The sequence below is a fragment of the Mastacembelus armatus genome, chromosome 13 (assembly GCF_900324485.2).
Source record: "Mastacembelus armatus chromosome 13, fMasArm1.2, whole genome shotgun sequence".
Lineage (NCBI taxonomy): Eukaryota > Metazoa > Chordata > Actinopteri > Synbranchiformes > Mastacembelidae > Mastacembelus > Mastacembelus armatus.
The window spans coordinates 24,527,296-24,538,716 of NC_046645.1; the positions used below are offsets into that span (position 1 = coordinate 24,527,296).

The following is an 11,421-nucleotide window of genomic DNA, read 5'->3' on the forward strand; positions in this document are numbered from 1 at the left end:
AAAAGGTCCTAGTGTCACAGGTGAGTGTTTTATACATGTTAATGACCAAAAAGTAGTTCCAGCACTGTAGATTTTTCTTTTCAGTTTCATTTCAACTTAAACAAACCAGATTTAACACAGTAATCAGTCGTCTAAATGTGTGTTCTATCACCTCTTTACTTGTGTGTAAAAAGGTGACAGAGGTGACAAACTTTGTGTGACAAACACAGACACACACACACACACACACAACTGATGTCAACAAGAACTTGTCAAAACAAAATAAAAAAAGACGAGGATTTGGACCAGAACTTGGCTGGTAAGAATGTTTAGCAAACATTCCACGCTGTTATTGGTCTGGGAACTGTACTAGTCTTTATTGGACTTTAAAATCTTGCCCTGGCTGATATGTCATAAACACTTCAGGTTGTTACTGGTGCGTAAACTCTTCTGTCCAGGAGAAGTCGTTCCTGTGTTTCCTGCGTTTGCTGCTGGACTCGAGCGCGCTCTGACCGTCCTCTCCACAGCAGTGTTTCTTCAGCTGCCGTGAGTCTGAGAAGCCCTGGCTGCAGCGGTCGCAGGAGTAAAGCTTGACACCGGTGTGAATCTGCATGTGAGACTTCAGCTGGTTAGACTGCCTGAACTTCCTGCTGCACACCACACACTCATAGGGCTTCTCTCCAGTGTGCACCAGCAGGTGGCGGTGGTAGTTCTGCGGTGTCCTGAACTCTTTCCCACACTGTTCACACCTGTGAGGTTTCACTCCAGTGTGCAACAGCTGGTGCTGCTTCAGCTGTGACGACAGCAGGAACCCTTTCTGGCAGATGCCGCAGACGTACGGACGGTCGCCGCTGTGCTGCCGCATGTGGTACAGGTACAGGTGTCGCAGGTGGAAGGACTTCCCACAGGTGTCGCAGGTGAACTCCTTGTTCTCAGCGTGACTCTTGTCGTGCGTTCTGAGCGTGGTGCTGCTACTGAAGCTCTTCAGACAGATTTTACAGCTGAAAGGTTTGATCCCGGTCGGCCTGCGTCTCCCCGGCACTCCCCCCACCTTCCCTCCATCTTTACTGATGTGGACCAGCTGCTGGTGTTTCTGCAGCTGACAGTTGTAGAAAAACGTCTTCCCACACAGATCACACATGAACGGCTTCTCCACACCATGAACCAGCATGTGAGTCTTTAAAGCCCAGGTCCCTGCGAACCCCTCCCCACATTTATCACACCTGAGACACACAGAGAAAAGTACAGGTTAAAGGAGGAATAAAAGACATTTGTCACACCTGAGACAGTTTCGTCGCTCCTTCCCCACCCCCTCACTTCAGGCTGTAATTTGTTGTGTGTAAACCTTTGTCTCCGTCGTGTGTTTTATGGACTTGTGTGGTTGTGTGTGTGTATGTACCTGAAGGGCTTCTCTCCACTGTGGAGTCTCATGTGTCTCTGGAAGTTGTACTTGAGTCCAAAGCTCAGTCCGCAGGTCTGGCACATGAAGGGTTTCTCCCCAGAATGGACCACGCGGTGCTGCAGCAGACCCATCTTACACTTGAAGGCCTTGTCGCACTCGCTGCATTTGAATGGGCGCTCCTCTGAGTGCGACCTCTTGTGGACACGCAGGTTGCTGGTGGTGGAGAAGCTTTTCCCGCAGGTCTGGCAGGTGTACGGCCGGGCCCCAGTGTGAACCGTCTGGTGCTCTCGGAGGCTCTTCTTCCTTGTGAAACTTTTCCCACAGACGTCGCACATGAAGGGCTTGACTTTGGCATGTGACACCTCATGATAGCGTAGCGCACTGGAGGAAGTGAATGTGCGGTCACAGGCGTGGCATTTCAGCGGCGTTTCCTCCAGCCGGTGGGACACTTGGTGGACTCGGAGCTGTCGCAGCAGTCTGAACTTCCTGTCACACTTGTCGCAGCGCAGCAGTTTGTCGGGGTCGTTCTCTTGAGCCTCTCTTAGCTGGTGGCTCAGCTGGTGCTTCTGCAGAGTCTTGGCCTTGTAGAAACCTTTATCGCAGGAGCTGCAGGGGAAAGGTTTGAGGTGACAGGACATGTGTTTCTTCAGCTGGTGTTTCTGATGGAAACCTTTGTTACAGAGTTCACAGAAAAACCTCTTCTCCTTGTACAGCTCCCTCCTCCTCCTCCTCTCCACCTCCTTCTGCTCCTCCTCACTCAGAGCTGCAGAGAAACAAGATTCCCATTAAGGGAAAACAGATAAAAACATTATTACAGCAAAAACATTTAATACCAACACACTGAAAATGAATTCTGCAGGAATCCACAGGTGTTTCTGTCCGACAAAGGTTCATCTGTGGGTTCCCTGGCTGAACACAGAACATTGGACATTGTTCTGTTTTGTACTGATGCAGTTTAAAATGAGTAAAAACACAGAACGTACTGTGACGAGTTTGTGCAAAAAAATGCAGTAAAAGTTCATAAATGAACATAGTTGTAATCTTTGGTGAATCACATCAATTCACACAGTCCAGTATTAAATATTCTCTGGACTAGTACCAGCTGAGAATCGTGTTAGCGGAACCCAGTCAAGAATCAAGTGTTGAGAAATAAATCTTTTAGAGAAATCTTCCAGGAAACAGGAGCAGACAGAACCAAACATCTTCTTCCTTAACTCACCACACAAATAGATCTGGTTTCCACCAACAGAAATGGAAACTAACAGCCTGAATCATTCTCCCCTGGATCAAACCCAGAACTGTCAGACTGTTACCTGTGTCACATGGTTGATTCTCAGTGAAGCTCTGATCTTCAGACTTCTCTTCAGCTGTTTCCATCTTCATGTCTGATTCCTGACAAAGTCAGAGAAGAGCAGTGATTCTGGAGTTAGACACAGCAGAACAGGAACTATCACTGCAGGCTGTGACACACTAAAACCTGCAACGTAAACAAAAGTGAAGCCGTCATTCTCTGATACAACCCTGGTTCTCTGCAGCTGGACAATGAAAAGGATTCCGCTTGACGTCAGGAAATAAACAAACGCTGACAGAACAGGTTTTCACTGCTGATCAGTACTGTAGTGTTATGATTATGAGACTTACATCGACAGCTGGGTCTACTTCAGGTGTAGGCGGGTCTTTACTGACTGTCACTGACAGACCTGTATGCCCATTGGGTGGCTGATCATTAACCACAGGAAATGATGTCATGTGCGATGAGACCTGGATTAAATCAAGCGATCCCGCGGCGGCCTGGATCGTTTTTAAAACCAGTTCAGTCTGAACGTCACCCAGATCTGCAGCAGCGGTGTTAGTGGTGGTCTGATCTGGGTTCTCCTGCAGCACAGGGGGGACAGGGCTGCCCGGATCTATGATCGGTCCAGGGAGAGGCTGGCTGATGATGACCAGAGGGACCTGCGGGCTTCCGGCTTTGGGTTTGGCTGAGTTGAGGATGGCCATGGCGAGAGCTGCTGGGTTAGAGGCTGGTTGGTTGGTGTCCAGTGACAGAGGGGCTCCATCTGAAACATTCAGTTCAAATATGTCACAATAAAGATTTCAGATTGTAGGGAAAAATTAAAAAATAAAAAAAATCACAGATGACAAATACATCACAAGTGTAAAAAATACAGTGACCAAGATCCAAGCTTTAACATGAACACACTTCTTCCCAAATGACTTTTTACAGCTTTGCTATTTCTCCTGGGATAAATGTTTGTTTTAGGTTGGAAGCACTGAGAGAAAGTAACAGTCCTGTACGAATGAGTTTGGATTTAGTTAGTGAAGATTTTGGGTTTACTTAGAATAAACGAGGACGAACATATGTAACAAAGTGTAAAAAAAAAAAAAAAAAAATTTTGAAATACTGAGTTCTTTCTCTGCGCCTCATGTATGATGCATTCAGGATCCTCACCCCCGATGTTTAAGGCCTGAAACATATTTTACACAGGTATGCTGGAGGAAATGACACCACCTTACAGAGTTGACCACACTCAGCCCACAAGTAAACAAACATTTCAATTTCCAGCTGTACTTGCTTGATGCACGCTTTGGGCTGAAATCTGACGCTGACCTGCTGGTTTGATCTTATATATCGTCTGAGTCTGAATCTTCTCAGCTGCAGAGTTTTCCTGGTTCTTTGACTCCAGTTCAGACTCCAGATGTTTCACTTTCTCCTTCAGGACTTCAGTTTCCTTCTCTAAGCCCACGTAGAGCTCCCTGAAAACGCTGCAGATCTTACGAACAGCTTCTCTGGACATCACATGCAGCACAGTGGTCAGCTGAGTCTACACAAGACAGAAACCGTTTAACCATAAATAAAGCAATCGTAGAGTTAACAGACTCATTCTAAGATTAAGGGAATGTGACTACACACTAGTAACAACGTATTTCTAAATACTATAAATTCCATTTCTGCCAATAGATCAGTGTAAGTATTACACATTTACTGTTTTATCCACCATCTCATTTTCACGTCCACGTCCAGTTTTATAGACTAAACCTCCACTCAAACGTGCACCAAGCTGGAACTGAAACAGTCATTTAGCTGCTTACTGGAGATGAACTGTGACTATTTTTCTTAACTGACTCTCAGTTTAGTAATAAACTCTTAGTTTCCAGTTTGTCCAGTGTGTCAGATGTTTGGATTTTCGATGTTTTCAGTCCCAGTAAACTAAACCTCAGGACAAAAGCATTTCACTCCTGGAGTGAGCAATTAAGACTAAATGTTAGTTACCGTTTTCTGACTGCATATTGTTGTTGTTGTTATTGTTCAATAACGCCTCATTTCTATCAGTTCTGAGGGAGGGGAATCAAAACCGGAAGTCCTAATGTTGACATAAACGCGCTTCACTAATCGATGATTTCCGTTCCCCTCCCGCTTTATGACTACTGTTGTTGTTACCTCCTGACTCCGTGTGTTTCTACACATCACAAAGCCTCTTTTCAGTTTACACCACAGAGCCCCTTTAGACGATTATAACAAACATCTTACCGGCAGATTTATTCTAAATAATAAAGTGTTGAGGTCAGTAATTTTTTTTAAATAACCACATAAAGTAACTTTTACTAAAATGACCCGTTTTAGTAAAAGTAACTCTGTGTGGTAAAGCGAAGGAGGAAGTGAAAGCGGATTTAGCTCTGAAGCTCTTTAATCTCTGGGATTAACTTCCATCGATCGACTCCACATTGATCATTGGTTATTGATTATTCTGGATGTCAGTACTCACCCGGCTGTCCTCGCTGTCGGCTGCCCGCTGCCCGAGTCGCTGCTGGAGGACGGAGACCGCAGACTCCACCGCCGCCTCCATGATCAGCTCCGTCTGCCAGCAAAAAGTTTTCATCGCCGCCATGTCGGTCTGCTCCAAGAGCCGCGGTCTACCAGCCGCTCCCCCCGGACCACAGTGACGCCTGTAACGGGCTTCGGATCCGTCAGTCCCGTGGAATCCGGCTGTACGTTTGTCGGTGTGAGAGAAAGTCTGAAAACACAACAGTTAAGATGTTTCCTGCCGCCTGCAACGCCAACATGGAGCCGCGACCCGCGGTTCACATCCGGGTCATTCTTCTTCGTCTTTCGCGTTTAATCACTGCCACCTGTTGGCACGTGACACCTGGCTGCAACAATTAAATTCATCTGGTCTCCCTGCAGTTTTTTTTTTTTTTTTTTTTTTTTATAATACCGTGTGTACATTTGTTGTTCACCGTTTATACTCTCTAAAATACTCTTATCCAAAATATTCCCTAAAATACACTTATCTAATATACTCTCTAAAATACTCCAATCTAAAATATTCTCTAAAAAATACTCTTATCCAAAATATTCTCTAAAATACTCATATTTAAAATATTCTCTTAAATACTCTTATCCAAAATACTCTCTAAAATACTCTCTACTGAGACACAGTCTTTCCTTGCTCTGCATATTTATCACATCAGTGTGTGAAACTGTTTTTAAAATGTCCTTTGAATGTTGTGGCCTATTCCCATATGGTCCTGATTTATCCTGCAGTGTCAGGTTGAGCCCAGTGTGTGTTGTTGTTGTCTGTGTAGGAAAGAAATATGTGGTTCACCCTAAAGTGTCTAAATCCAGACTCATCTTACTTGATTAAATCAAATTAAAATCTAATCAAAATGCCATATTCGTGGACAGGTGATGTCAGACCATGTGAACTCAGTTCAGTGTGTAAACGTCAGCAGCTGATGACTGCAGGTCAGAGGAAATGTTGTCACCACACCATCATTCTGTGGTTTCTCTCTGGTCATGTGATGGATGTTGATGTCTGAAAATCGGCAAACCAAACCACTGTCCTCGTGGATCAGACGTGTCATGGTCAGGGGCGGTTCCAGGATTTCAAATTCAAATTCAAATTCAAATTTTTATTTGTCACATACAGTCATACACAGTATGATATGCAGTGAAATGCTTGCACAACTGCCCATGACCTCAGTTGACGTACACATAAAGAAATAAGAGCACAAGAATAAGCATAAGAAAGAAGAAAAAAATAAATAAATAAATAATAATAATAATAATAACAAATGTGCCAAATATATAAGATAAAATAAACAATGAATTTGTAAGTGCAATTATAACTTTGCAAATACACAATAAGATAAGATAAAAATAAAATAAAAATAAAAATATACAGATTTGCAATGTTCATCCTTAGGGGGGCTTAGCCCTCGCTATTGTTGCTGATAAGACTACATAGTGTTGTGGCTGTGTATTGCAGAATGTCGATAGTACAAATATAAATGCAAACAAACACATATGTGAAGAACCAACATAATCTCTGCTCATTACATTCTGCAGTCACAATATGAATGCAGTCAGTCATTAATGAAGCATTTTAAAAAGTAAAAATTATACTTTCAATAAATTTTGATAGTTGATTGTTTTAGGGGGGCTGAAATGACAGACAGGGGGCTAAAAGCCCACCTAAAAAGGGTCTAGAACCGCCCCTGGTCATGGTCCTGATTGAATTGTGGATTTTACTGTCCTGTGTCTGCAAGTTTTATCCTCCTAGCTGTTCTGCTTTCAGCCTGGGACTGCTGGGGTCTTACTCTGCTAATGTCTGAAATCTCTGTGATCGAAAACTGACGCCCACTGCTGTTTGAAACCACCCAACTGAGACAGATGGTTTGGTATAATACATACATACAATTACAATACAGTACATACAATTGGTAAACAGATGGTATGACAGACCTTTGGAAAACAAAGGGTTACACTAAATTCTGTGTGCACTGGATGACTGGACACAGGATGTGAAGGAGCAGTGACACATGAGCAGTTTTCCCATGAGTCTCTGCTTTCCAAGAGTACAGTGAATCAGAGACCAAAATAAGACGAGTGATTTTACAAGAACTGAAAATAGAGAAAAAGATGAAGTGAACATATGTGAGTCAGGACAGAGTCCTGGTCTCAGCACTATGATTGTGGTCAAAACGTTTTCTGAACAATAAGATAAAACAAAAAAACAACAAATGATCACATTTTGCACTTTTGCAGGAACCCCTCAGTTTCCCCCAATCCTCGTACTGGCTCTCTGTCAGGGTTTTGGGTTTGTGAGCCAAAAGCATGAGTTTACCAGGATGAGGAATATTTTAAAAGGTTCATTTCAGCTTCTCCAGCAGGTCGCATGGTCCCATCCAGCTGTGGGAATTCTGTTAATTTAGAGATGGATGGGGTTCAGACCTGTGACCGAGGCAGATGAGGGGTTCACATCAAAAAGCAGCTGCTGCAGATTTTTCAGATATTCACTATTTAAAATTTGAAATCCATGTTATGAATCTTGATTTCTATGATGTCCTTTGTTTTTTTATTAGTCGTGGCTAATGGATAGGGAGTCAGACTTGTAACCCAAAAGTCGAGGATTTGAGTCTCAGGTCTGGCAGGAATTGTCGGTGGATAGAGTGAACTGCCAGCACCCTGTCCACCCTCAATACCATGACTGAGGTGAAACCCTCGAGCAAGGCACCAGATCCCCAACTGGGCACTGCAGCACTGGCTGCCCACCGCTCCGGGTGTGTGTGCACGGTGTATTTGTGTGTTCACTACTGTGTGTGTGCACTTGGGTGGTAATAGAATTTTCCCACTGTGGGACTAGTAAGGGAATTAATTTAAGTTTTGTCCCAGCTGTTCTCCGATCAGAGTTCGGTGAACAGCTGAACAACGGAAACACCCAGACTGTTCAGTGAGTGTTCACTGTGACGGTATGCTGTTAATATTTATTGTTTACATGGACCTGAAACAGACTTTTCAGGACTGGACATGTTCATGTGCCCAGATGAGCAGCCGTGTTGATATTGAGGTGAACAGGTCCACAGGTGTTTCTGTGGAGGGAACAGGTGGGACCACCATCACTGCAAATACACCTCAGCTATTTATTAATATGACACCGAATCACAATACAATCATCTCAGACATATAGAAATCCAACAAATCCCTTATGAGCAAGCACTTGGCGACAGTGGAGAGGAAAAAACTCCCTTTAACAGAAGAAAAAAACCTCCAGCAGAACCAGGCTCAGTTTGGGCGGCCATCTGCCTCGACCGGTTGGGGTGAGTGGATAGAGCAGAGAGAAAAGAACAGCAACAATAAACAACAAATAGACACTGCAAGTTGGTGGGGCCAGTAACTGCACATCAGCAATATACAGCTCCAGGACCAGGGACACCTGCAGAAGGTACAGAGAGAGAGAACAGAGACGATACATGATTTTCATAGCTTGTGTTTGTTTGTTGCTTCAGCATTCTTCCTGTTTCCATAAACAGCTGTAGGTGTGTCTTGTGTTCAGAGTATAAATATCTGGGTTTGTTCCTCAGACTGAGTCAAACTGATCATCGGTCTGCTCAGCAGCTCTTCATGGTGAGTGACGTCTTTATTGCTATTCCATACTGTTAATTGATTTGTGATCACATAAAGAAAACGAATCAACAATAAATTAGACTGAAAATTTCACCTGTTTTTAATATAAACCATAAAAATTATAGTAGTTATAATAATTACCTGAGCCGATGATCGGAGGCTGGTGGTGAGAGCTGTCCTGTCTGCCTTAAATGAATAAATGCAGCTTCTAGTAAAGAACTGAGTCCCTCAAATCAGGCTGTAAGAGCCAGGGGTCGATTTTACCGACTGTTGATTTGATGACTGATTTAACAGTGACATGAACATGGTGAGGACTGTGTGAATATGAGCAGTGTTAACCTGTTTAACCATTTGATGGCTGACAGATGTGTGTGTCAGGGTGCCTGCGGTGTGTCGGCGTGTCTCTGATTCCCATGGCGATTGTCTGCATGCTGTCCAACATGCTGCTGCTGCTTCCTGAGCTCAGCATCCAGTTCCTGTTGGAGGGTCACGTGACTAGAGAGGCCACCTGGGCCACGGGCCTGTGGGGGTCGGGCTTCCTGGTACTAATCACTTTGCAGCAAATACACATTAACAATGAGCATTTTTTTAGATGTAATTGGAAACCACCATCAGAAGAAGCAGCATCTGATGCAGAGAACATATTCCAGATGTTCAGGTGTAAATATTCTGGTTTACCTCCAGGAAACAGACAGAGGGAGGAGTCCAGCTCAAACGTCCTGCAGTCAGTCAGGAAAGACAAAGGCGACGTTAAAATCCACCAAAGAAACAATGTGAAGTGTGTGGGCAGATGTGAAACCTGCTGTGAGCAGAACCCAAGAATCTAATATGTGAGAACCTGAACCTGCAGGACGAGGCTGAACTTTCATCAGTTGACAAAGACTGTGAGCTGGGCTTCCTGCCAAAGGGGGGCACTGAGAACTGATTTGGAAATTGGAAGGGTCCTTTACATTACAGTAACACAACAAAGGCTTTGTTTAATTGGGATCACAAACATCAACTTCACATGTGATTTTAGGGGGGGAGGGGGGATATACAGCTGTCCGTGTGTGTGTCAGTGATGTGTCATGTGCTGTGTGTGACACATGTTAGTGTTTGCATGTGGTCACATGTTCTTGGACTGAGCATCAGGGTGTGTTGAGATCTAACCTCTGAGTCTTTCAGGTCTTACTGGGAGCTCGGGCGTTTGTTCAGAGCAGTCAAACCAAAGGCTGCTGTGCCTTCAGGAGCCAGGTGAGCTGAGTGTATCCAGATGTTCTGTCAGATGTTACAGATGCCTCTCAGGTCTCAGACCTTTCTCTCTACATCCAGATGTTGTGCCAGGTTGGCTACTCCTGTGTGTGTCTGCTGGCTGCCTGCTGCTGTTTACTGGTCAGTGCCACCGGCCTCTCTCACGGTCCTCTCTGTCTCTACAACAGCACCTCTGGTCTGACCTGGGGGGTCCCACTGGAGCCCAAAGCTGACCAGTGAGACACACACAGTTTTTCTGTAGCTGTGGAGCCCACAGATAAATTTATTGGTCCCTGCTGACTGTTTTCTCTCTGCAGTCACTCAGGGTACCTGTACAACAGGACTTTGTGGTCTGGAGTGTGTCAGCGGCCCCATGATGTGGTTAAGTGGAACGTCATTCTGTTCAGTGTGATGGGGGGGGGCCAGCGGCCTGCAGACACTCCTCTGTGCGGCCAACATCCTGAACTCTCTGCTGGGGCTGGTCTTGGGACATGGCTTATGCCACAACAAGGTCTGTGTGCTCTCACACGTCTGTCTTTGGGAGGACTAGTGAGTGTCCTGCAGCTGGAAATGAAGACAGTTCTTTAAATGAGGACATCTGGAGGTTTTGTCATTCAAAGTTCTGTATGAGGATCCAGACCTGGGTTTAGGGTTAAGGATCAGATTAACAAATCAGAGATTAACAAAGTTTATCTACTCTCAGATAAAGCTTTCCCAGGGTATGGAAACAAAAACCTGTTCACCTGTTGGATTAAAGTTTATCAATGAAAGCTGATTTATATAGAACTTTTTTTAACAAAGCCATGTTGACCAGAGTGCAGTCCAAACATTTGGTCTCCACCTGATTACATGTGTTCTTTAGTGTAGAGAAATTACTAAAACTGCCGGTAGTAATAGTGGTGTTTGAGTGTTTGTGTGCCCAGATGTTGAGTCCAGTGTTCTAGATATTGACTCAGCAGCTGTATGTCTTGTATGTTACAGGTCAGTCCAGTTTCAGCCTAACCAGCTCCATCATGGACCCTGACTGAGGATCCACCAGTGACAGCGACACTTCAATGTGAACTTAGTCTTTTATTTTGGTGTTTCCGCCAAAGGTCAAAGCTTTAAACTGTAATGTTTTATTTTGAAAAGCACTGATGCACTTTAAATGAAGACAAATAAAAAAGCAGATGCACAATGAACCATGGGGTTTGGTTGAAAAAGTACATGTACCAAAAGGATAAACACGTAAAAGACATATGTATTCAGTCTGTTTAATTTTGTTTTTCTATTCTCTTTTACTATGGGTTATAATTTTCTGTTGTTTTAGTTCCTAAATTATTCAGTAGATGCTGATTCTAATGGTCATTAATTAGTAATTTATTTATTAAATAGTTCAAATGAGATGTCTGATTATTGATACTGA

General features: G+C 44.0%; 2 protein-coding genes across 3 annotated transcripts; one reads left to right on the plus strand and one right to left on the minus strand.

Moving 5' to 3' along the window:
* Positions 1-217: 217 nt before the first annotated feature.
* LOC113125569 (oocyte zinc finger protein XlCOF6-like) lies at positions 218-5,460 on the minus strand. Of its 2 annotated transcripts, none has more exons than XM_026299101.2 (6): positions 5,146-5,460; positions 3,990-4,203; positions 3,023-3,438; positions 2,695-2,773; positions 1,379-2,144; positions 218-1,202 (listed from the first exon to the last, which is right to left on the minus strand). In XM_026299101.2, exons 1-6 carry the CDS (start codon positions 5,266-5,268, stop codon positions 410-412), a joined length of 2,391 nt encoding a protein of 796 aa, XP_026154886.1. In that variant the 5' UTR covers positions 5,269-5,460; the 3' UTR covers positions 218-409. The 2 variants fall into 2 exon arrangements, with proteins under 2 accessions (XP_026154886.1, XP_026154887.1); XM_026299102.2 differs by having other exon boundaries at positions 3,990-4,135; positions 5,146-5,269.
* Positions 5,461-8,647: 3,187 nt separating this feature from the next.
* On the plus strand, positions 8,648-11,239 carry LOC113142999 (transmembrane 4 L6 family member 5). The gene is given in 7 exon segments (XM_074933692.1): positions 8,648-8,786; positions 9,152-9,328; positions 9,951-10,019; positions 10,098-10,252; positions 10,334-10,430; positions 10,432-10,527; positions 10,998-11,239. Coding segments are annotated over 7 exon segments (618 nt in total). The 5' UTR covers positions 8,648-8,783; the 3' UTR covers positions 11,019-11,239.
* The last annotated feature ends 182 nt before the right edge of the window (positions 11,240-11,421 follow it).